General features: G+C 39.0%; 1 protein-coding gene across 4 annotated transcripts in view; it reads left to right on the forward strand.

Moving 5' to 3' along the window:
- Stxbp4 (syntaxin binding protein 4) overlaps positions 1-27,070 on the forward strand; it is a 144,259-nt gene that overhangs the window by 47,705 nt on the left and 69,484 nt on the right. For 3 of the 4 annotated variants that reach the window (XM_021655186.2, XM_021655188.2, XM_060386984.1), the window contains exons 12-13: positions 3,947-4,036; positions 7,538-7,603. In XM_021655186.2, the coding sequence (XP_021510861.2) occupies positions 3,947-4,036; positions 7,538-7,603 (156 nt within the window). Of the gene's footprint in view, positions 1-3,946; positions 4,037-4,323; positions 4,428-7,537; positions 7,604-27,070 lie in introns of those variants that run through there. The other variant, XR_009592844.1, reaches the window with a different exon arrangement.

Consider the following 27,070-nt stretch of genomic DNA (forward strand, 5'->3'; position numbering starts at 1 on the left):
CTATATTTTCAGCTTTAAGGGAGGTAATGTGGTTTAGGTAGGCAAAGTAAAGAAGGAATCTGATCTAAAGTAAACATACAATGTAATGGAACAAAGAACAAACAAGCCAATGTTTAAGCCTAAAAGTGGGAATAGTGTCAGGGGATAGAGCCCTCTTTCAGGTTCTGAGTCTCCTAGAAAAAAAGAATTTTAAAATGGAATCAGAAACCAAAGTCTGGGTCATTCTCACTGGCATTTGAGAGGGAAAACATCATGGCAAGTAAATTGGAAATCTCAGTTGCCATTAGAAGGCAAGCAAGGTCCACCCAAAAAGCCATAATGCCCTTCTGCTAGGCTTCACCTCTTAAAGGACTCTGAGGTCACTAGATTGGGGTGTGTGGGAGACTTAAGACAAAATGAAAATGGCGGGAGAATTAGAAGCAGGCTTAGGATCCTGGCCAGTGTCTAGAGAAGGGAGATGGACTAGGGAACAAGAGAAAAAGTTATGGTTTCTGCATCAGAACTCAGATGGTGAGCAGGCTTAGCAGTGAGGATTTGCAGGCAGCTGGTTGAAGAGGCGCTTATGGGGTATGTGAGTACACATCTCATGAAGAAGTTGCTATTCCTCTCATTTTTGTCATGCCTTCAACTGTATGTTTCTGTCATCAGAGTACTGAGGTTGTAAAACAAGTTTTTGCCCCTCATTTCAAGGGGCCTACTGGCCTTGGCTAGGCAGGGGCTTTTGCTGTCCACATCAAAGGAGGATATTGTCATCAAACTGACCAAACTACTTATGAAGAGGGTTACTGTCCAGAAACCATGCAGTTTGCATCAGAAAATGTTAATAGGTTGTTATTCGTATGTCTCAAAGTGGATCTCCAAAACAGGGCATACTTGCTGTCAATATTAGGAAAAACGTTACCACCCATGGACCATACCATTTTACCACAGTGCTGACAGAGATATGCACATGTCGCCAATGGTGTTTGAAAAGCTGATGGCAACAAAAGGCCTTTTTCGTTCCTTTCTCCCCACCAACCATCCCCTACAAGTCCTCCTTGAGGAGTAAGGCCCTTAATAATCATAGGAGGGAGGGTGAGGATGTTCAGTTCTTCATCTCTTGCTAAGTAGCACTTTAGATATTCCTGCTCCTAAAGAAGAGTGGGCCACAGGAGCACAGCAGTAAAAGTCAGTCCATTCTCTATCCAAAGGTCCTGGTATCTGATTTTCTTTATCTGGGGCACGCAGAGCAGCTGGAAATTCTCTGAGGCATCATCACCCAATAGTTGGGTTTTTGGATTCTAGTGGGGGGCTTGGAAAACACAGATGCAATCAGATAGATTAACTACAAGAGCTGAACTGATGAATCATGGGTTCACAAATTCATTTATGCACACATAGGATGATCTGTCTAAGAAGATCTTCAATTCTCTTGTGGTCCACCAAACGTGTAGCAGTATGAGACACGGGGTCTGTGTTATAAATAAAAGAATTTAAAGGTGAATTTAGAAGGAAGCTTGAAGATCTTTTTATTGGAGTTGAGAGAAAGCAACAGTCAAGACCAGCTGGGGATTTTGGCAGCTGCCAGAGGGAAGTGGGTAAAAGGATGAGAAAGGTAATGCTTCTGAATTAGAAGTCAGGAAAGCAGAGAGGCTCTGCGTGGAAGTCTGTGACAGCCTTAAGAGCGAATGCTGCTAGTGTTAGGGCAAGAAGGACAAGGATTTAGGATGGTGTCTAGAAAGGGGAGGAAAATAGAGAAGAAAAACTTGCAGTGAATTTCTGCTGCCAACTGTGTCCTAGTTTGTTGTTTCTTAATTGATTGTTTTCTTTTGGGGGGGTTGTTTTGTTTTGTGTTTTGTTTGACTTTGTGGGTTTTTTGTTTTGGGGGGGTTGGTTTGTTTTGTTTGTGTGTGTTTTTTGAGAAGCTCACATATAGTTCTGGCTGGCCTCAAACTCAGTATATAGTCTAAGCTACCCTTGAGTTCCTGTTCCTATTGGCTCTATCCCCAGGTGCTGGGATTATAGGTATGCCCTGTCACATATAAATGATGAGATACAGTAATGATGAGTCTACAGCTTGTTGGATATCTGTGGTGTATTTCAGGTGAAATCACTACTCAAAAGTCTCTCATGTGGTTTGAGTCAGCTTCCATTCCTACTTGGACACGAGCCTCTGTTTCAGCCCACAGAGATGGATTCATCGTTCTTTCTCTTCATAACTAGGCTCACAGTGTGTGTGCTGTAACTTGCTCTTCCACTCATCATGTTCTCTGACTCAGGTGTCTGGCCTGTCACCTTTTTAAAGAGGAATTGCTGAGTCAGTATATGTTAATCCTGCTTTTGTTTATTTGACAGTGAACTTTTGGATTGAGGAGACTGTGGCATTTAGAACCCAAAATACAAGTATCTTGCTGTGATTCTAATCATTATTTCTCTACTAAAAACTTCACACGGTGTTACACCTGCTGCCAGTACAAGGTCATTCACAGACAAGACAAGCTGGTGCCCACATCCACCCCCAGCTCAACTCCAGACTAGGCAGCAGACTGTCATCCATTATAATATGACCCTGTATTAGTCTAAGCAAGTATCATGCATGGATTATCTTCAAACACCAGTGACCATGCTACCAATTTCCTGAAGGATATTTTTCACAATTTAGGCTCAGTTTGATGTATTGCGGCCACTATTTTAACAAATGACATAAAACTGAATGAAAATATCAAACTGAGTTGCATGTGATGAGACTGTAATATTTTGCTTTCACTGGGTCAGGATATAAATGGTAATTCCCACTGAGTCTAAACGTTTACTATCTTCTAAGGACCCATTTGTTTTATATTAGATACATATTGGTGAAGTACAATGTTGAGGACATTGTGTTAGGTGCCATGGCACATGCTGTAAATGAAGACAGATAAACTTTGCTTTGTAGAGGCATGTACACAAATAATTGCAACTTTAAAAGTGCATTATATAGTAATGTCAGATTAGTGGCAAAACATTATATGTTCCAAGGGAAGCAACTTTCAGAGGAGGTTTGTAACAGCGTTAGCATTTGATTTAATTTGTAGAACAAAGGTTGAATTTAGTCTTCTTAAAGGTAACCAAGGAGTTTAGAGGGAAGTTGGGTGCCACGGTGTATGGCTGTACTCCCAGTACTCAGGAGATTGAAGCAAGTTCATGACCAACCTGGGCTACAAAGTAAGACTCTGTCTCAACACCCCAGTGTCACCAACAAAAAAGATAAAATACAATTGTAAGCAGAAGGCAATCTTCAAAAACAAAAAGATAATTTTATGCAAACTTCCGGGAACCATCCCATTCCTCTCCTAGTTAAGGTGTAAGAATAAAAGCCACTAGATATAATGTGGAATTCCAGAAAGCACATAAGGCATACACAGAAAAGGCAAGGTTGGTCCCCACATCCAGATCCAGCACAATTGCAGACTTGGCAGCATACTCTCATCAGTATAGTGTGATGCCATATCAGCCTAGGCAAGTCTCACGGATGGATTATCTCTACAGGAGAGAACTTTTCAAGACAGCTTGGGGCTGTAGACGTTGCTCTTGCCGAGGACCTGGGTTCAGGTCTCAGCACCAACATGGGGTACCTATACCTCCAGTTCTGGAGGATCCGTTTCCCTCTTCTGGCCTCCAGAGACACTACACAGGTGCTACATACACAAACAAGCTCACACATGTACACATAAAATAAAAATATACATCTATACATTTTAAAAAAATAAATGTTTATCTTTTAATAGTATAAAGTGTAAGTTACATCAGTATAAGGTTAAGCTTAAGAGAGAAAATGTGTTGTACATTAGATTCCTAATATCCAATCAAACAACTCAAAGTAAAACCCGAATTCCATCATGGAGCAAAGTTTGAGGGCAGTAAAAAAGGACTTTCTGTTCTCAAGGTTAGCATCTGATGCGAAACTTCTGTATTTTAATGTTGACAGCTTCTTCCCTGTGATTCTCTAGAAGCAGATGAAATGGGAAAACTTAGACAAGAAAGAGATACTGCTCTGGAAGAAGGGAGTGTGCTTAAGGTAACCCATCTCCTTGGCATTCTTATATTTCCTTCCAAAAAGACATAATCCCATGATGAATTCTCAAGTATTGAGCCTCATTTTTTTTTTTTTAATGAAACTGTGTTATTATCAAATAGGCTAGAACCATTTGTTTAATTGTCTTTAGAGAGTTATCCTTTAGGTCACCACTCACCGATTTTCACTCCATGATATGCACATAAGATCCAGTGTGTCCAGTGGGTTTTCCTCTTATGTCTGATCTGGCTCCTCTTATTCCTTTTGTCCTCTCATATTGGTGGCCACAGCAGGTGTAGCTGAGGAGCCAACAACTGAGCAAGCTGTGACAAATTTGAGTCCTCTGGTATTCATAGGAAAGGCATTTGTTTCCAGCTGCAGGGTCATGTCTGAGGTACGTTGTGTTTTGCTAACGCAATTTGAAAAATGAAGGCACTGTGCTTTCAAGGGAGAACAAATCATATATGCTCCAAATACATGATAACATTTTGATTCTTTCTCTATAGTGGCATTCTGTTCTTAATGGAATATTAAGTTAAATCCTGACTTTTACAATAATCCATTATATGATCCAAGGAAAGCAACATAACTTCTTTTTGACCACTTTATCATAAAAATATGCATTTTTAAATACTTTGTTAGTTGAAATTCTCTAGTTAATTAATTTATTTTTATTGGTATAAATTCTTTATTCAAAAAAGAAATACCATTCTCTTTTTACTATTGTCTTATAATACGAGTCTTTAGAGGAAGCCAACATTAAAAAATTTTAAGCATATCCTCTCAGAGTTTCTGAAGACAGTCCAAACAAATCACATTATTAAAAAGTGAATGTATATCTGTAAAGGTTAGAGACACATGGGAACTGCTGTACCTTCTTAATATTTATAACCCTAGAACTACTCTAGGAAAGTGAATTCTTTAAGCAGTTTTTTAAAAAGTAAATGCATGTTAACTCATGCATAAATTAGTTCTTATAGACCTGCTTTTTTACAGCTGGGCTTCTATTTCCCGTGATTCAAGCCGAATCATGGGCAGTTTCTACCACAGGGTTCCATGTCTTCCAAGGTAGAGATCTCCTCCACCAGCTGGTTCTCCTGAAGAGATTTTAGCTAATTCTCTGTTAATGGACATTTAGGTTATCTGTAGTTTTCAATTATCAAAACTAAGTCCAGGACTACAGAGGTGCCCCAGCAGTCATGAGAGCTGAATTAGGTTCCCAGAGTCCTAATGTTCCAACCCTGGGGGATCAGACTCCATCTTCTGAGCTCACAGTAGACATACACACAGTCGATGCATACGCACACATGAAAATGAAAGTAAATCTTCCAGTAACTTTGTAGCTGTGTGGGTAGGCAGTTGTGAAAGTTCACAGCAAATCTGTGAGAGTGGGATTTCAATATTCAATATACTAATGTAAAACATTCTGTATATTTCTCCCAATTTTCTTTCATAATTCTTTAGTAATTCATATTCCTTCTAGATATAAAAGAGCTTCTCACAAATAGGATTACATTTTATAACTCTGAAATCATTATCTTTCTACGAGTTGATATACCTAGATGAAAATATAGAATTCATAAATTATTAATTTCTTCTTACTGTCTCAGAACAATCCTGTATTGTTGGTCACATTGGTAAGACAATATTTTTCAGTGTGATTCATCTTTACACAGAGTCCATGATGTCAGAGTTTCAGAGGTTCTTGGATAGTTTTCATTTCCCTAAAGTTTATCATTGTTAGATTTAATGATATATTTTAAGTTTTATTTGAATGTCAATATTAATTGCTAGACTTTTAATTTAAAACTGTTTAAGTCATACTCATGTAACATTTAAACAAGGGTTCCCTGAGGAGCCATTCAGTCAAGAACACCATTCAAGTTCATGAACTGTAGTTCAGCATATTTTAATGTTGCAAAACTTAAAGTCCCAAAATTTAAAAAAAAAAAAAAGACCTTTAAATTTGCTTTCATTATTTTTTTTTCTCTGAGATCCATGTTTTTTTAAAGATCCATAAGGGCTGGAGAGGTGTCTTAGTGTTCACAGTGCTTGTTACTCATACAGAGAATCTGAGTTCTGTTCCCAGGATGCACATCTGTAGTTCTAGTTCCAGGGAATCCGATGCCCTCTTCTGAGTGATCTATGCAGACACCAAGCACACATGTAGTACACAGATACATGCAGGTTAAACACTCAACACACCTAAAATAAAATGAATAAATGTAATTTTAAAATGTAAAGTTGTATAAATAGCATATCAAGCAATAAATATTTTGCTTGAGGTAATTTTTGCATTTCCAGTTATTCTACCTGTTTTATTACAGGTATGTACACACAGAGAGAGACATGCACACGTAGATATGCATACACGTTCAGGCACACACACATAGACGCACAGAGCAGCAGAGCTTCTTAAATGAAGATCATAGAGTAGAAATGGTCTGCCATCACTCATCATCCTTTGACAGCTCTAGTCCTTGTGTCTCACTTGAGGTACAAATCAGTAATTTTAGGCTTCTGGCTAATTTTCATTTTATGAAAGTGATCCTTGTTAGTGTTGTGGGAGTTATTTAACTCAAAGACTTTCACAGAATTCAGATTGTTCCTGCTTTTCACAGAAGATTAGAAATAGATGCATTTCCCATTTACAGGTGCAAAGAAAAACAGCAGAACACCAAGAGTGAAAGTGTCTTGCAGAGCGTGAACACACAGAAGGGCCCACCCTCTAGGCTGCTGATCTGTGGCACAGTCATTAGTCAACTCGTTATATTCACGTTCATTTACAGCTTTGTTTCACCTCCTAGACCACAGTGGGTTGAATTCTTCCAAGGGTCAGGTTTTGCCATGAATCTTCACCACCCTATTTAAGGTCCAAGTAACCCTGTTCATGGTTTCAGTAAGATGGCTCCTGAGTCACTAAGCATTTCTGACTAGTCCAGTCACCAAAGTGTGGGGCATCTCAGGGTACATGCTTGATTGACTCTTACCTTCAAAGATGTAATATTTTACCTTCATGTCTCCATGTTCAAATACATATTTCATATTTTGGCTATAATAGTTGTATGCTTTTGTGAATAACTTCAAAAATGGGCTAAAATTACATTAGGGAACTAAGAGTCGACCCAGTCTTTCTATGGTATGATTAGAAGCTTTTTTATGTCTTTGCATAATAGCAAGATCATTCAGTCTGACAGCTCTTTGGTAATGGTAAAACTGTCACCCCAGATTTAGTTATAGTTTACCCACTGCAATCCTTCCTGACTTCTTCTGAATCTAAGATTTTAACATCTTATAGAAGGTAACCAAGAATGTTTTCACCACAGTTATACTTAGGTAACTGCTTACTAGTAAAAGGATATTAAAAGCCAGAAAAATTACCAGGAATTGCATTTGGAGATTTTAGCAATTTGGTGTTTGGGAAATAAACTTTGAAACAGAAGACTAGAAATCATACTTGGTGTCACAATGATGTGTTATTCATCCAGTGGTTTTTAAATGCAGGAGAAATTACTTGAATCGGAGAAGCATAGGAAACAACTGATGGAAGAGCTCCAGAATGTGAGACAAGTAAGTTCATGTTGGGGTGGGGGGTGTGCAGGGATGAGGGTGGTGCAGTGGGTAGGTACATGAGTCTACCCGTGTGTTCCTTTGTGTGTGAGGAGTAACTTTAAAGCAGTAATGCTTCATCATATCTCAGAATTTGCTGCTGCAAACAGCACAGAAAGAAACTATAAAACTCTTTAAAATGAGCATTTAGAGTTTATACCCACTGGAGTCCTGATCTGTTATTTTCAAAAAGATTTTAGAACTCTGAAATGGCATCAACTGAAATGACCATTCTCACTTTTCCATTCTCTTTCATTTCCCCTTTCTGTTTTCTCCCTCCCTCTCTCTCTCTCTCTCTCTCTCTCTCTCTCTCTCTCTCTCTCTCTCTTTTCGTTATTTGTACCTCAAGAGTTTATTAAAGAAAAACAAAACAAATACTTCTCCCTAAAACTGTACCACAGAGCATTGCTGTAGTGGTAAATAATTAAGAGTTTGTTTTCACTTTGCGTAGTCTTCATCGACTTGGAAGTAGATTAGAACAAGACAAGTAGGCACATGGAAAGTAAAAGCAAAAGCAGGGAATATACTCAGAATAAGTACACAGTGTTAATAGAACCCTGTTAGAGATCAGTGGTGATTGCTAGATTCCGAATCCCCCTCCCACTGCCCTCACAGAAAGCACTAAATTGGCCAAGAAACCAGAGCCATACATGACCCATAACCTCAACGTGACAGCGACAGAGACCAGAACAAACCTCCAAAGTACATGTAAGTAGAGTAAATGATTTTCAAGATAAGTCCTGAAGCTGGCCTGCCACTGTAACCCAGGATACCTAGAACAGAGAAGGCCTGAAAGACTCCAAAAATCAACCCCAGAAAGAAAAACTGTAATAATCAATGCCAAAATCCTGGGCATCGGTCAGGACTTGATGGCTCTCAGCCAGGATTCAGAAGTGTGTGCACTCAGAAGTAGCAACCTCTGACAGTCATTGTCTTGTGGGAAGAATCAGATAGATCAGAATTAGTAGAATACCTTGGGACCAGGCTGTGATGGAGAAGAAACCCCCCCCCCCAAAAAAAATGAAGGCTCTTACAACAAGAAAAGACACAATCAGTTTGCACACTTTTCACCCTGATACATCAGTAATATGACCCATGATGCAGCTACACAGAAGAGGGTGCTTTTCACCTAAGACCTTTCTATGAAATAATTTTTTTTAAACAGAAAAAAAAATTCCCATCTACAAAAATTCATGTGAATTAAAGATTCCTGCCTGATGAAAACGTGCACAGCAATCAAATAGCAAAGCTGAAGACAACTGTAATGTAACATTCCACACTCAGCTGAATGTATTTGTAGCTAAAAGAAATAAGCCTCAAATCTGAAATGAAAAAAAAACAAGACTAGGACCAGTGAGATGGCTTCTGGAGTAAAGGTTCTTGCTACCAAACATGACAGTTGCTAAAATTTAATGAAGAAATATAAATCGAAACTAAACTGCCAAGAATTAAATTCAGGTGTACAAGAAACAAGAAAATAAATTGTAGAATTTATTGAAGAAACCAGTCAGAAAAGAAAACACTAGAGTCTCACAACAGCGTAATGCAGCCATGACCATTCAGGCCTTTACAGCCATTGAAGCAGGACAGTCTCCCCAAGCATGGTTGGCTACCATAAAAAGCCAAAATGTTACGCTCAGGATGCGAGGCTAAGCACTGCACTCAGGGTCAGCCACTTTGGACCCAGAGAAGAGCATGTCTGATTGCATGCGGGTCAATGCCCCAGGTCCCGCCTCTGAGAAAAAGGTATCGGACGGGTCTGATGCTCTTTGGGTGGATGACACCTAAATGAACATCAGTACAAAGTCCCAAATTATTTCTAATATCAGAGATCAGACCTCTACTCTTGCCTGATGCGTCCAAAACAAAAAAGGGGAACTGTAGAGAGCTGCGTAATGCCGCGCCTGAAAGATGGAGCTGGTTTCCGCCTTCCACCTTCCCGATGGTGAGTGCTCTCTGTCACAAACAACTCCACATTTGGCTAAGGCTGAGGATCTGGCTTGCTTCCATGTATGTGGACCTATCTGCATTGCCCACGTGGCATGCTGAGGTTGGCTACCCAGAGGCTATTTAAAGTGGGCTGGCTTTACCCAGGGTCAGATGATTGTTCAAGGTTCCTGAATAAACTGCATTGAAAAAAAAAAAAAAAAAAAGAAAGAAAAAAAAAAAGAAAACACTAAAATTGAGAACTACCATCCAAACAGACCACAGAACTGAAGACTTGCGTCTAAGGAGCAGCCTCTCAGAGGACCTAGCACCACCACGCATACATTCCGCAAAAGATGGTGGATTTTAGGGCTGAGAAGTAGGTTCAGTTACACCTGGAGCAATTCCGCAAAATAAGAAAGTGCTGAAGCTGACAGAGCCGTACCATGAGGAGCTGCCTGACAGGGACTTCTGTGCCTGCATCTGGATGAACCAGGACACCAAAGCATTAATCATTGTCATAAATGATGCACCACAGAATAATGATAGCCCATGAGCCCACAGCACGTATAATTAGATTAGCTAATTGATGGGAGAGAGGAGCACTCTGGCTCCTGGTGATTGTGGAGTGCAGACTGGAAATGGCAGAGATGCTGCTAGATTTGGAAAGAAGCATTTTGAATGTTTTAGTAAGTATTGAATTAGGGACAAATTAAGATGCTAAATTTAGGAGGAATTTTAATGAACAAGATAACTACATAGTTATGTGGTTTAAGTTACTCTATAAACCACTACTAATTATAAGGGAGAAATAGTAATTATGCAGTGGAAAGTTGAGAAAACAGTTTGATGCTAAAAGTTGTCCTCACCAATGAAGAAGTCATTGTCACTCCAAATGTGATGCCCTGAAAAGGTCACCTGTGTGCTGCTCTGACAAGAGTGTGTAGCCTGAGTCTAACCTTGGGAGGCATCTGATAAAATACTGGACATGAAGAAGAGTTAAGAGATGGGAAGTCTAAATAAACACCTGATCCTAGGCTGGATCCTGTGCTGGGGTAGGAGGAATAATGAAGAACTTTACTGGGTGATTTGACAGATCTGGAACGCAGAAGGTAGATGAGATCAATGAAGATACTGAAACTCCTAAAGAACTTAGAGTTATAAGCGGTAATATCTGTATTAGGAATACTGTTGTACTTAAGAATAAAGGACTATGATATATGCAACTTACTCTCACATGGTTAAGAAACATGCATGTGTGTTACATACACATACATACGTGTCTGAATATAGAGATTGAAAACATGTAGCGTCTTAGCAACAGCTTCCTGAGCTTTGTAAGAATACCTTATGTTTCATTCGTGATCATATTGACCAAAGGTTAAATCTTGTGTGTTTGCTAAATCTGGGTGGATAAAACATTCTTCCTATTATTCTTTCTTTTTGTTTAAAAATGCTTTATTTATTTAGTTAGTTATTGTGTATGATTGTTTTTCTGCATGTACATATGTATACCACGTGCATGCCTGTTGTTCAAGAAGGTCAGAAGAGGCCATGAATCCCTGAAATCTAGATTTATGGGTGGTTATGAGCTGTCATGTGGGTGGTAGAAACTGAACCTCGTTCCTCTGCAAGAGCAGCAAGTGCTCTTAGCCACTGAGACATCTTCCAACCCCTTCTAATGTTATACTTGTAAAATTCTTTAATTCCTCAATAGTTCAGCCACGTTTTCAGGCTTTTGTTCTGAAATAGCCTTTCTTTTTTTTTTTTTTTTTTTCAATGCAGTTTATTCAGGAACCTTGAACAATCATCTGACCCTGGGTAAAGCCAGCCCACTTTAAATAGCCTCTGGGTAGCCAACCTCAGCATGCCACGTGGGCAATGCAGATAGGTCCACATACATGGAAGCAAGCCAGATCCTCAGCCTTAGCCAAATGTGGAGTTGTTTGTGACAGAGAGCACTCACCATCGGGAAGGTGGAAGGCGGAAACCCCTTTCTTGTAGCCCAGGTTAGCTTCAAGCTCCTGACAGTTCTGCCTCAGACTCCAGATCGCTAGAGTTCAGACACCCCCTTTTGTTTCAGTTTTTAATTAAAGTGTGTGGGGAAGGGGGTTAGACTTGGATCATCAGGCTTGGCCATGAGCGTCTTTGCACACTAATCCTCCTCAGTGGCCCCTGGTCCTTATTTTATTAACTCTTTGGCTGCTGTGCCTTTTAAGTTCTTTTACTGCTATGTCTTCAGTACCTGCATCTTCATATTTGTAAGTGATTGAAGAACAAATAAAAGACATGTTCCTCGTGGTGCTATAGTAGACTCTTGCACCATGAAATAGAAGTATAAAAGCCACTTATGTATTGTTAACTTTTGTAGTAGTGGAAAGAAACAATAAAATTAAATACATTTAATCTATTACATTCAAAATAGTTCGGCATACACCAATAGTAAAATTTTATTAATGAAATATTTTATATTTTTACACTTTTTCTTCACAGTGGTATTACTTTTCACTTTAAGAACATCCTTATATTTTAAATTTTTATTGGCAATACTTGATCTGTGTTTAAATAAAATCAAATTTTATGTGAAAACATGGGTTCATGTACCAGGTTACTTTAAAAGTTTCTTAGAACTGAATTAAATACCAAAGTTTCTTAATTTTTTGTATTCATGTTCATAAAACTAAGTTTTTTAAAATACCACATTTTTTTCAGAACTAACCTATATTCAGCAATTCCTTTAAACTAAGTGTTATAGCTTCATGTTCCAGGGAAATTACATATACTGATCATAGCTCTAAACGATCAGCCATCAAACGTATTTCAATATAAGTGTAATTTTGCAGCTGATTGATATAATACTTGTGAAGAACTATGATTTACCTGTCAATACATATATAAGGAAAATATAAGCTAATTGTAGTTTGTGTTGTTACCAGTTTCAGTGCAGTTTTAAGTTTGTACTGTTTTCACACCTCACAAGTCAGGTCTCCTGTGAAGAGTTTCAAGTGAATTAGTTCATTCACATGCAGTGTGATATTAATGAGAAAAATGTAAATTGCAATGCCTTTTTTTTTTTTTTTTGCTTTTGATTACTGAGTAATGGGGCTGAAACTGTGCCCACAGCAGTTTTTATGTAACTAGCGTAAGAAAGCTAAGCACAAGTTTGTGGGGTTTTACCATATGTATGTATCTTATGGTGTAATGAAATAATAAAACTCTTGTTTAAAAACATCAATAAATTCAATGTCTTGCTCTAACAAAGCTGGAACACCATCTGCTTTAATAAACCTTTTTTTCATTATCTAGCTGAAGTTTTTATTTTAAAAATTCTATTCTAAACATTTGCAGTTTTTTTTACACTAAAAACTTACCATTTCATTAAAATATGGAAGTTCTTTGAGATAAAATGTTTGTGAAATCTCAATCAGATATTGTCTCTTCTTACATTATTTACCTGAAACTATAGAAAGGTAATTTGTTTGCATATTTTAACTCTACTGAATTAAAACATACATAATATATAAAACTTTTGATTATCCCAGCCATTCCTCAGTTGCAAGGGTAACAAATGTTACAACAACTTCTTTAGTGATTACTAAATGAAAACTTCCTGGCAAATTCAGTGTACACTTACAAAATATATTTCACCATTGCTCAGTTTTTATATATTGAAAAAATAGTGACCTCCAAAAACCTTTGTAAAATGTGCATGAGAGCATCTTTTGTCCTGGTCATACTGCTAGACAGTTCATTCTTTATCCGTAGTCCATCATGATTTTATTCTTCTTAATATTTTAGTGTAGTCTTTGCAATTTCCTACATGTAAATAATGTATATTGATCATTTCCACCCCTAACTCACTCTACCTCTCTCCTTACCCTTCCCCATCCGACCTGAATGTGCCCTTCTGTCTTTCTTCCTTCCTTCCTTCTTTCCTTCCTTTCTTTCTTCCTTCCCTCCTTTCTTTCTTTTTCTGTTTTATAACCTTCTGAGTCTAGTTAGTACTGTCTGCATGCTTGGGGGGTGTGCAATCCCACACCTGCGCATGACCACACTCCTGAAAACTAATGACTTCACCTCCCTCAGCAGCCCTCAGTTGCCAATAGCTCTTTAGCTAGAGATAAAGCCTCCTCTACCCATCCTTGCCAGAGTGCTGGCTGTCTTGATCTTTTGCAGACACTGCAAATAGCCACAGCTATTGAGTCCCGAGTTCAATGGCCATGTCATGTTCTGAAGAAAGCATTTCACGTGACTCTATTTTCATCCTTCAGCTCTTACGTTCACTCTGCTCCTCTTCAGCAGGACCTTAAGGAGGTTAATATACGTGCTCTGTTTAGGGCTGAGCATTCATTCAGTAGTCACTTTGTCTCAGCTTTTGGGTCAGTTATAAGGCTCCACAGTGACTGCTGATCACTGGGAAAAGAAGTTTCTCTAACGGAGGTTGAAAGCAGCACCAATCCGTGCATTGAAGCATAAGTGATTAGCAGGCAGTTTGATATGATGTCCATTTAGCAAAACAACAGTAGTATGTTCCCTCTATGGCCACCCCAGCTGTGTTGTTTTTGTTTGTTTGGTTGGTTGATTGGTTTTGGTTTACTAAATTTGCATGAATTCCTCCTGTACAGTAGGCCTCACATCCAATCAGAAAGCAGGTGGCTCTGCCCATAACACTCATGCTGCTCTTGTACCAGCAGGTGCATCTTGCCTGGCAGGTAGTTATCGTAGTGTTCAGGGTCCACTGCTAGGGAAGTCCATTGATGCTCTTCTCTCTCAACCACCTGTATTGCACCTTCCAACACGATGAAAGCTCACCAGGAGGGAAGAATTTCTATGTCAGTTCCAGCTTGGTTTCTCTGTGTTCTGTATCCAAAGTGTGTTGTGTCTTCAGTGATAACAATTTAAAAGCTACTTATGGTAGGCGAGCAAGAGCTATGGCAACAGCATGTGTTGTTTGGGGGCGGGGGCTTCTGGATCTCTCTGACCAATAATTCATAGCAGAAGATCCTTTATTTTATTTCAAGACTTTATTATAGTATAAAATGATGAACCAATCCTAAAAGCATCATGGTTTCTCTATTCAAAGGTTCTTTAGCTCTTTTAAATTATGGAAGCTTATTCATCTTTAGTGTAATGATCTAAAAAGAAATTAATGAGTAGCTAAAAGAAAAAAGGGGATAGAGGGTAAAAGGAAGGCAGAAGAAGGAATAACTTAAAAGATAAACGTTGAGGTATCAGCATCTTTTTCACTGAAAGAGGCAAGGCCCCTTGTTTTTCTTCAACAAGGGATCACCATAAGACCTGGTTATATAATGAATTGACTGGATTGGTCTCTGACTTTTTATTTTTTTTTTGTTTTTTGAGATTCCATGCCCTACAGAATAGCCCAGCCCTGCTGTTTAAAATTATGAAAACAATTTCCCATGAAGTTATACTTGTCACTTTTTTTTTCCTTCAAGTTCTAACAACTTCTAACAGGTATGAGCCATTCTTGTAGCATCTTCCTTTGATCAACAACTTTGTAAAACCCATCCTCACACTCAAATTGTTTTTAAATTTTCTTCCAAGGTAGTGTTATGACCTCAGGCAGCAATGAATTGGTGACTACTCCAAAGCCAAAATACTTAGCTTGTCTGAACCAGTCTTTGCTCTGATGGAACATGGGCAATTGTTTATTTGGCAACTTCAGGAGGATCAGATAAGTCCAGTTGTAGTTGCCTCACCTGTGCAAAGTTTGTGCTGAACACTTCAGAAGAGCATGAAGTAGGTCAAGTCAGTCTAGGATTCTCTGCACTTAGTCACAGCACACACTGCTGTCAACTCCGTCTTGATTCGTGGATGAGGTACGACTTTGAACACAACTCAAGTATCTCTAAAGAGAATCCTGATCACAGTCCCACACTTCTGGGAAGTGTGTTTCTTTGTGGTTTCAAGAGACAATGGCACTGATAATTTTTATGTTTGGGTGACCCTTAGATTTCTTCTTAGTTGTTGGTAATTTGAACTTCTAATAGCTATCTAGACCAGTACTTGTAATTATTCTAAAATACTATCTCATCATTGCAGGGAAAAAAATAAAAATACATACATTTGTTGTATGAATCCTTTCTGGTTCCAAGCATGCGATAGTAAAATGTTCCTCATGTCAGAATGATAACGTTTGCTTCCCACAAAAAACCTTTTACAGAAAGATGCCTCATGCTGCCCTTTTGAGGCCACTGCCACCTCCTTCCACCTGCCCGCCTAACGCCTGACCCCCACAAATCCATTGTCCATCTAAATCTTTGTCATTTGAAAAGTTATACAAATGGAACCATACAGCAAGCCGCTTTTCCTAATGATCTATTTTCACTCAGCCTAACTCCTTTGGATTCACCTGAGGCTGTTGTATAGCTCCACAGGTTTGTTCTTTTGTTGTTGTTGTTGATGAGAGCAATAGTTCTCTCTAAAAAAGGTTGCTGGATTGTTTCAGTGTTGTCTTCTTGGTTGTGATAGTCTACTCTTAGCATGTAGGATGTGACCACCGGGTGAGAGTTTATGAACATGAGAGATTGCTCTGCGATATTGTAACGGTGAATCAGTACCAACCTTAGAAGGGCTTTTAAAAACAAAAATGTACTCTGAGCACCATTATAAAGCACTTATACTGTTAGGCAACAGTGTGATTAAAGAAGCTTATGGAACAAATACAGTTGGGCTTATTTTTCAGCATTAATTCTCTTTTTTTGTGATGAGAAAATGACTTCTCTTTTCCCTATCATTAGACTCCGCCCTAGAAAGTGCCTAAGGAAAGCTTACTTGAAAAAGGAACAGGAGTCATGGTTTCCCAGAGTCTCAGTCATCATTCTTGTTTGTATAGACATCATTTGTCCTAGTGATTCATTTGAAGTGAGTGTAGCACTCTAAGCACGCTTTAGCAAACTCAAGTGTTGCTATGGCAATGGTATGGTTACAGTTTCTCCCCAGAGTTTCCTGTGTTGGAAGCCTGGTGTTCAGGGTAAAGATATAAACAGGTGATAGAACCATTAAAAATCAGAAAGATACTTAGGTCATCGATCATACCCTTGGATGTTCTCATGGGAGCCTTCCTCTCCCTGCAATTACTCCTCCTCACACACGCCCCGTGTCACTTGTGCTTCCACCATAATACCACCCCCATGATGTGACTCAGCCAAGTGACCTCATCAGTCATCATCACACTGTTGGGACTTTGAACCTACAACACTGTGAACCAACTAAACCTTTCTTTTAAGTTACCTAATGTGGGTATTTCATAGCAGGGATGACTAAATAGGTATCTATTTCAGAATTTCTATTCCCAAATGGTAACTGCTCATTTAATGTAGAGAGGGTCTTGGTGTCTCAAAGATTCTGAGAGACCTTTTTCTGTCCTGTCTGTATTATAAATTTCTTTTAATTGTGTTAGCTTAATTAGATACTATTTTCAGTGGTGGGGGATTTGGGAAGATAGTGGTATTCTTCCTAGAGACCTGCAATTAATCTGTTTATTCCACTTCCAGTAGGAGGCTTCCCTATGGGGAACTAGTAAAGACAGGGTCCCATACAGTACATCATTTATAGTCTCCTTCTCCAGGGGACTCATGCACCCACCAGTCAGTCACTTTGCACATGTCTATAGTAACTTACAAGAGAGATTTGATAGAGACCTTTCAAAAACACTCATTGAATATATGGATTTTATATGAAGGTACCATGAATGCTAATCATGCAGTCTTTAGGAATGTAAAAAAAATAAATAAATAAAGCAAACCCATCACTTTGTAGTGAACTTTCCCTAATTGTTGGAGGCATATTTATATATAAAACCAAGCCGTCTTGCCCTCCATAAAACTTCCTTATTTATCTAAGAACAAACAAATACATACCTCTAAAAATCAATGATCATTTGCTGAGGGAACACCTCTTAGGTTACTCTTTAGGCATCTGTGTAGATGCCAAACTTTTTTTTTTTTTTTTTTTTTTTTTAATGCTAGAGCAATATATAATAGTTGGACTGACAAACCAGAACATTTGATCCAAGGAGGAAGTAGCGATAAGGCGGCTGATTCTATAAAAGTCTTATCTTGGCAGTTTGCTGAGTGAGAAACACTCTTGGTACTCCTACTGTCATACGGGACTCATGACATTGTAGTAATGATTTATTCACAAAACGTTGAGTTAAAAACAAGACTTGTCTGGTCATGTAAGCCGCATAAGTAAATTATTCTGTTTTAAAATGTGCATTGGTTTGTTGTCTTTTGCATTCTGTATGAAGAGGTTTCTTATGCCTGAATTCCAGAGTAACTAGAGATCTCCATCACAGTTTTTGAGTATTAAAGGCAGCATGTGTATCTAGTGATTCACTTGAAGTGCATATAGGAGTCTAAGCAAGCGTTAGCACACTCAAGTGTTGCTATGGCTAAGATATGTATCTCCCCAGGAGTTCCCTGTGTTGGAAGCCTAGTGTTTGGAATAAAGATATAAACAGGTAATAGAGCCATTAAAAAGTGGAAAGATCCTTAGGTCATAGGGCATACGCTTGGATGTTCTCATGGGACCCTTTTCTCTCTCACACATACCCTATCTCACTTGCACTTGCTGGTGTGGCAGAAATGACACCCTGCTGGTTTCTCCAAACAGCCTTTGTCTTACTTACATCTCCTCTCTTGCTTTTTTCTTTTTTAATTTCTTTTCTTTCTCTCTTTCTCGCTCTCATCTGTCTCCCTCTCTCTCTCAGCTCTTTCTCTCTGCTTTTGACTTTTGCAACACAGGGTTTCTCAGAGCCCAGCCTTGGCTGTGCTGGACTCAAATTGTAGACGGGGCTGGCCTTGAACTCTGAGATGTGCCTGCCTCTGCCTCCCAGAGTGCTGGGATTACAGGCGCACACCACAACACCCGGCTTTCTCTCATGCTCTTAAGATGTGCTTTATCATAATATAAAGTTTCTTTATGTGCTGGAGACTGACTCTTATTTCTCCTAACCCTCAGGCAAATATTTAACCTGTACAAAAATTCCTTCTCTCTCTTTATAAACATTAATGATTTTATGTTGTCAATTTCATTTTACTTTTTTCTTTCTAAATATCTTTAAAGTGTTTATTGCTGGCCATATTTCAGATGCATATTTAGCCAGCTCCCCATCCTGTCTCTCTTTAATGCTGAAAGTATTCTGTCAGCATATGGTATAAGATGGGAATATACACTTTTCTTTTCTCCCAAACAGTTCGCTGTAGCAACCATTTATTGTTTTTGTTGTATCACCCTTAGCTATAGACTCACTTCTTACATAGCCTAAGGTCTGTTTCGGCTATTCAGTCTTCGCAGTACTTTCTCAATAATTAATTGTTCGGTAAGTGACTGTTTTGTTTTCCTCTTTGCCTAAAACCAGATGCTACAATTTTTATATATGCATTACAGTCTTAAGCCATGTTCTATGTTCTGCACCCTAACCCTTTCTGACTCTAAACTTCAAGATCTTAGACAGTATTCTCTCTCCTCTCTGTCTCTGTCTCTCTCTCTCTCTAACACACACACACACACACACACACACACACCAGTTTAATAAAATCTGTATTCAAGTTAAAGTCCTCACTGTTAATTTGAAAGGAATGCACTTCTCTTTTAATGACAAGAGCCCCTTGAGCTCTAAAGTTTGAATGAATTCACCATGTTTAATGTCTAAAGATGTAGCCACTGAGCTGCATTTCTCTATTAAATAGTTTAAACTCTAACAGTGAAAGAAGGCTTCCAGATGCCCATGGTCTGTGCTGCCTGAAGCCATGTTGATGTTTGTGGTCCACGCTGTCTCCGAGGGCCTTGTCTAAGTTTGTGATCCTACTGGAGCCCAGGCCATGCTCTTGGTCTATGTATGCTGTCACCTTAAATGCGGTGGACACCCCGGATTTATATTCCCACTGCCTGAGAAGAGCAAGAAGGTGATTTTTACTGTGATACTGATAACTATAGATGCACAGTTGAGAGGGAAGGATATGGAAGGCTTCTGTGACAACCCCAACCCTACCTCACCCCCCTCCCAAAAAAAGTAACAGCCTAGACAGGAAACCACCAAAGAGAACTCCTTAAAAAATTAAATAGGGATTCTGAAGTGTTGATCTTCCCAATTGATGGCTTCTGGTGGGGGCCTAGGAAGGAAAGGACTCACTTTATTTTAGAGGCAGCCACTGAGAGTCTGATTGTGCTCCAGTGAGTAAGTATATAGATAACACAAATTGGACTTGTTTATTTTTTATTTTTACTTCTGGATTGGTCACAAGATGGGGGAGACATCAAAGGACTAGGAAATGAATGTAATCAGGATACATGATGTGAAATTACCAGAGAATCAATAAAAATGTTATATTGGAAAAAAAGTATAAGTATACATTAATTGATGTGAAGTGACTGATTAAATGGCAAAAACGTTCTTATTTATTAGTGTTGCATGGTGTACATATAGAGTCATGTATGCGAATACGCACATCCCATGTGTAGAGCTCAGAGGACAACTTTTTTAAGTCACTTCTCTCTTTTGTGGGTTCCTGGGGGATTAATTCAGGTCCTCAGGCTTGCATTGCAAATGCTTTTATCAGCCAGCCATCTCATGGCCCCTGGTATGAACATTTAAAGGCTTTGCACATACCATCTGCTAAACTGCTTTTCAAAACGTGGTAACGTTTCAGTTTCCACAGTGTAGACATGTCCTGTCCTCTGAGTCCTTGCTCTTGCTGGAAATGAGGATCTTTAATGGTGTAAATAATAAGCTATTATTTTGTTGTGTCAAGAAAAAAAAAATGAAGGCTTTCAATACTAAAAATGTTCTCTTTGGGCACATTTGTAACGAAAATTGGCAAATAGATTTTTATTTTATGTCAACCTTCAATACACTAAAAAGAAAAAAATGTGTTCAGAGTTAAACTTTCCTATTAAAGCATGATTAAAACATGCTTTAAACTAATTAATATTTATACTATAAAGAGATCACATGATGCAGCTTATCTGAGTGGTGTACTTAGGTACCGGTCCTTGATGGGGGAACTCCTCTTTATGGAGAAGATGGAAAATTATTTCTTTGATTCTCTTGGCTGTTCAGAGGCAGAAATGAATTTTGCACCTCTTAGAGTGAAGCAGCTGCAGGTAAAGAAGTTGACAACCCCTGGGAAGGTTAATTAGAGCTAATTATAATATGATTGACCTAATTTTCCTCCAGAAAGTTTTAAGCAATTTCATTGCACAGTGAAGATTTTACTTTTCATATAAACTAAACCTCCTTTTCTTAACTTACAGATTATCCACATTACACACTTTACAAAAAAAAATGGTGTTACTAACTACATTGTAAAATAAGGATTGGGTGGGGTTGGAAAAAGGCTTTAATATTTTATCATTTTTGACACCCTTTACTGGATTAATACATGTTGAAAAGGAAATAAAACAAATATTTGTAATGTTTAAATCACACAATTTGTAATGTTTAAATCACACAGTTTAAATCACACACAGTTAAATCACACAATGTTTAAATAACACAGTTGTTGAACAATGAAATATCAAAGCTTTTTTTCAGCTTTGATATTTGCTTCATTTTATTTAGATTTGACATAATCTCATTTGCTTGGTAAATACCCTAAAATGAAAATTCTTAGGTATATGTGTATGGGCATATGTGTGAATCTTTGTGTGTGTCGTCATGGGAGAGGGTGGAATGTCCTAAAACTATGTGATAACTTGGGGCTTGGTAGTGGAGAAGTTTGGAATATGGGGAGGAAGGATGCATTTTACCGTGGACCACATTTGTTACTCAAGGTAGAACCTGACCAGTGACTGAGGCAAACTGATCCTTCCTTAATGTGGAGAGCACAGTGCCGTGACAGACACAGTGGGCAAGGTATCTCTTACTGGAATTTCATTCTGTGAGCAAGGTGGAAGAAACACAAATCTGGTGGCATGATACAAAAGGAATTAAGAAATGGCTGCGAATTGCATCCTAGATAAGATTTCAGTGTTTAATGGCTGGTTAAGTAAGGTGATACAGTCATTAGACCTGCATGACCTGTGAAGATAGGGAAGAAAAGTGGGACATGGAGATCGGCAGTAAGTCTTCTGTGAGCTGGCCTAGGTCTTGCATGCTTCTAGGCCTAGCACCTGAAAGGCTGAGGCAGGAGGATCAATCCAAGTTTGAGACTAGCCTGTGCTATGTAAGCTTCAAGTCCAGGTTGGGTTACACAGCAAAAAGGTGTCTCCAAAAGTATTTTGTGACTTTAGAGTCTTCCCTAAATTAATTCAGGCTTATTGGGTGTGTAGTCCCATTCATTCATGAATATATCTACAAAGCACTTTGAGTTCATACTTTCAGACAGCTAAAATAAAAGTCAGATATGTAAACTAAGGGGACTGTCCATAACTTTCTGTTAAACAATTCTCATTCAACAGCCTTCTTCCTGAAGTAAGCCTTAATCATTTTTTTGAAAACAGTAAGTAGGACCTAAGCCTGAGAAAGGCTTTCTAGTGAGTGTCGGAAGCTGATAAGAGAAGCCGTCTTTGCGCTTGGTAGCATAAGTTATTTGACATATCTCCTTGCAATCTGCTGTTTTCTCCTGTCAGCCACCGACATTTGAAAGATTTACTGATGAGCTTGTAAATTACAGAGCTGGTAGGTGTTGTGGACTTGTAGGCTAATTACTCGTTTGTAACTGAGACTAATGCTTCTCCTACTTTAGGGAACTGTTAGTGCTCAGTCCTAGAGAGAAGATAGTTTCACATAATTTTTTTTTCTATCATTAAAAAAGACATGTGCAGATTACATTTCAGACAGCTCCTATTACCAACTGAGTACCTCCAGAAAGCCCTGAATAAATTATCCAGCTGGGCTATGTCATGGCACCAATGATAAGTATAGTTTTTGTTTTCCCAAAATGATGAAAAGAAAGGAAAAACTATAGTAAGGACAGTCATAGCTTCTTTTACTTTTTTGAGAGAGTTGTTTTGGTCTTGTATTTGTTAGAGCCCACCATTCAGATGAACAAGCTGAGTCTTAGAGAACTAATAGGCAGAAAATGGAAGAAAAAAAATCAATCTCAGATCTAAGGTACCGAAGTAGCTAGGACCCATCCAAAGCCTGTTCTTTTGTACTAAGCAAGTGTTTTGGGGTATTGTTGTTATTGTAGATCATGTTACTTTGTGGGTGAGAGCACTGCATGTATGAAAACACTCAGCACAGTGCCTTTTATCTGACCTTATACAGCATTGTCTTAGTGCAGTTTAGCTGAGGCCAGAATAGTTTCTGCTGCCTACAAAGGTTTTCATCAGCTTGAATTATGTTTTCAAAGAAGAATTGGCCTTATCTTTTCCAAAGATTCATTGCAAAATTGTGGGGAAGAAAACCTTTATTTTCCAAAGAGGCACTTGTGTACCAAAGGCATTTTCTCACTGAAAAGTTCTCCCTAGAAAAGTTCTGATTTACCCTTATATTTCAGGATTCTCCTCTACTGAGTTTGCCTATACTACTTAATATTTGAGGGCATATTTAGGCTGATTTTTCTGATCTGCTATTATGTCTTTGTTTTTCTTTCAAGATCTACCTTTATGGGGGCTGGAGAGATGGCTCAGAGGTTAAGAACACTTGCTGTTCTTCCAAAGGTCCTGAGTTCAATCCCCAACAACCACGCGGTGGCTCATAACCATCTATAGTAAGATCTGGTGTCCAGGCAGAATGCTGTATAAATAATAAAAATAAATCTTAAAAAAAAAAAAAAAGAAAAGATCTACCTTTGTAATCCAAATTAACCTCTACCTCATATAAAGTGTAATAGTAAATGACAACTGTATTTGTCCTAATTGGGATTGCAGGCTCATGGTGAGGTACTCAGAGAATTCTAGCTCAGATGTTAGGGACATTGGAGGCTTTGCAGTTATTTATTAGAAGACAGCCTGGGAGGAAAAGAGAAAATGGATTGTTGTGATCCTCTCTTTCTAAATCCGGCCCACTGCTGTTATCTTTTCTTTACTGCTTCCTCTAAAAGGCATCATTTCAATGCACTAATCTTTTAAGCAGCCATTCAGTGGGAATTGGGCTAGAACTCTGCTACGGGGTCACATTCACCAGCCTGACAGTTATACATTTACAAAAAAAATGGCATGAATTTATTCAGCATCAGAACCTCTGCATCTCTTACCACCCGGCCGTACTTCACGCTGTATCACCGTCACTGCACTGCCACAGCAGCATAAATCCCATCCAGACTCTTCATTTAATTAACCAGCGCCCTTTGAACAAAAATAAGAGTGCTGTTTCTATAGAGGAATAAAAGCCGTGTGAAGTGTGTGTGAAAAGGACAGATCATCAAATTAGTGAATCTTCACTGCAGCTGGGATTTTGCTGCCCTCCCTCTCTCACTTCGAGGCCTTTTGTTTGTTTTTGATTGAATAGAAAATGGGGAGCAGTGCGCCGGCCTCAAATGTGTTTGAGTCTGTTTGTTATAAACCACATCTTAAGCTAGTGCAGGGCTGATGCTGGCGATAACTGGTACCTAAAAACATTTTTAATAACATTTTCTGTAGTTCACCAAATAGTATGGACTAATAACCAAGAACATTAATTGAATTTTTTAATTCTCTTGAACTGCATCAGTTCAAATCCCTACCCTGCCACTTATAAGTGTTTTTGTTACTTAAGCTTTCTGAGCTTGGGTGCCCTGTCTTTGAAATTAGAATAATTATAGGCTTACCTTATTCTGAAGTATGCAGTTAGCTGACTTGATATATACAGAGCTGGTATGGTTTCAAAAAGATGGGAGGAGAAAGACCACCTGCCCAAATCATCATGGCCAAACTAATCAAAGCAAGCAATTTTCTTTTTTAATTTTATTTGAGACAGGGTTCTCTGCGTGGCCTTGGTTGTCCTGGACTCACTTTATAGATCAGGCTGGCCTCTAACTCACAAGAGATCCACCTGCCTCAGCCTCCCAGACTGCTAGGAATCCAGGCATGCACCACTGAGCCTGGTTTTGCAAGCAATTAATTAAAGCAAGCTTTTTTATTCATGCCTCCCCCTAAGGTGAGGTTCAAGAGGTCAGCACTGCATGTGAGAAAAACAGTGTTTTTATAACTCAGGGACAGGGGCTTTCCAAATGGGAGATTTGGTGGGCAGAATAGGTGGGGTTAGAGGAGCAGAACATAAGTCTACCAAGTTGGGTCTAATGACCTTCTGAAACAAAGACATGGTTGCAAGCTGATTATGACAACAGGTAGTCATAACTAGGAAGCCCTAAGAGCCTTTTTGAAACAAAGGTGGTAGTGTTGCAAGATGATTTTTAACCTTTTGAAACAAAGACATGTTTGCCGTTCCTGGAATAGGCAGTACAGAACCATTTGTAGTTAAGGTTACAGATGGGACATTGGCCAATCCTCCAGATATAGAGGTTTAATCATAAACAGGAGTGAGCCTAGTTTATCATTACTGTGAGATAGCTTTTAAGTCTAAGGTGAAGGTAGGCTAGCCCATCAGTATGTTAAGGCCTTGCCTTAACACTGTGTGTGTTACAGTGTCCTACAATATAAGACAAGATACAAGAGAATAAAATTCTTTGAACGTCAGGTATAGAAGACCATTTTGCAGGTAGCTGTCGGGTTTGCCTTTTTAAATTAATTTGATGTATTCACTGTGAATCTAATCAAGGGCTGACTGCACACCAACCCCAGCCCTCAAGCTTACCTTTCTAAAGCACTCTCAGATTGTTTCCCATTAAGAAGTCTTACAGTGTTATAGATTCCAGAGACTTTCCCATGATCCCCTTTCTTCCCTCTCCATTTCTCTTTCATCCTCTTCTAAAAACTAACAAGCAAACAAACAAAAAACCATCCCCCAATCGGATTCCTCTTCCTCAATCAAAATCCACCATCACTTCTTGAGTGCCACATTCCTTCTTGTTCTTTGTTCTTACTGGGTTTTTTTTTTTTTCTGCTTTTGCTGTTTTTATTTTAGTTAACACTTTTTCCTCCATTTATCTACATTATACCTTATGTTCTAGGCCGAGCCAGAACAGATGTAGGTATTATTTACCCCTTTGTATTATACTTACATCATATCCCATGGTTGTCAAATTTTGTGTTGTTGATGACCTCGCCTGTTGCTCTACTCCTAAACTAAACTGGAACTCTAACTGCCTCATCTACCGTCTCCTACAGCCACCCTGGCCAACCACAGTTAGCTCTACCTGTTCCTTTCCTCCTTTTTCTGCTCCCACCGATGTTCTTAACTGAATTGTGGAATGCATGCTCCTAAAACTTAAGCTAGTTCATATCACTTCTCTGTTCAAAGCCCTCCAGTCACATCCTATACCACTCTGAGGGGGACCAAGCTCTTTCAGATGGCCTGACGATGCTCATAAGGCCTGCTTTTCCAGGCCACCCTGTCTCCACACTCACTCGTGTTACCTCTGTGCCCTGGTATCCCCCTATTATCCTGTCTTTTTCGCAGACTGGTCACTGCCTCTGCCTCACTGACTACCTTGATGTTCTCCAATGATACAAAGCCCAATCCAATCCCAGGACCTTGGCATATGTGCTCCTTCTTCCCAGAAAGCCTCTCTTCAGGAAACCATGGCATGGTCCTTTCTGTGGGTCTCTAGTCAATGTCTTCACAATGAGATCATAACTGATGAGCCTAAGTTGCTGTCTATCCCTCCAAACTAGAATGTAGATTTTGGAGGGGAGAGTTTCATGTGTATACAGTTCATGCATTCTCTAGAAATTGACATATAATAAAGTTATTGGGTGCTGAATGAAAACAGAACCTTGAGAATATGCCCACACCCTTCCTTCTCTCAGTACTTCATGCTCCAACAAAAGCAAATGCTCCATAACAGCTTCAAGAACATTAAAATAGCCATAGTTTAATATTAGCCATGGCAATTGGAGCAGAAAGTTCCATTACAGAGAAGAGAGATCCCTGCACCCTCTGAAGAAATGTTTCATGCATAATAGCTGCCATGTTAAATTACACAGCTGTCCCAGGGGACTGAGACCCAGCACCAAGGCACATTTTGAGAGAACAAATGGGTTTTGCCACCCTAACCTTCCAAGGTATAGAGTATAGCTAGTGTTTGGAGCAAATTTTTTTTTATTCTGTCATTCAAAGACAGTAAAGTGATGAAAGGAGATCTTAGTATTAAAGTCAAACAGACCTACGTTCAAATTTTGGCACATTGCGTGCCCTTGATCAGCTTGTTTATTCTTTGTGTCTGTGATTGCTTGTCTGTGAATGGTTTTTTAAGGCTTTTCCATAGATGTTATTCCACAACCTGAATGAGCAAAGACATATAAAGCATATATATTAGTAACTGTCTCTTGAACATTGTATCCAACAGGTAAACAATTATATATTATGCTATTACCAAAACAAGAAGCAATAGTCAGATATCTAGGAAGAAAGCTTTGCCTCTGGGGTTCGGCCCACCAAGAAGCCCCACAGCGCTGTAAGCCCATCCACAGCATCTAAGGAAGCTGCAC

This window comes from Meriones unguiculatus, chromosome 7, assembly GCF_030254825.1.
Source record: "Meriones unguiculatus strain TT.TT164.6M chromosome 7, Bangor_MerUng_6.1, whole genome shotgun sequence".
Lineage (NCBI taxonomy): Eukaryota > Metazoa > Chordata > Mammalia > Rodentia > Muridae > Meriones > Meriones unguiculatus.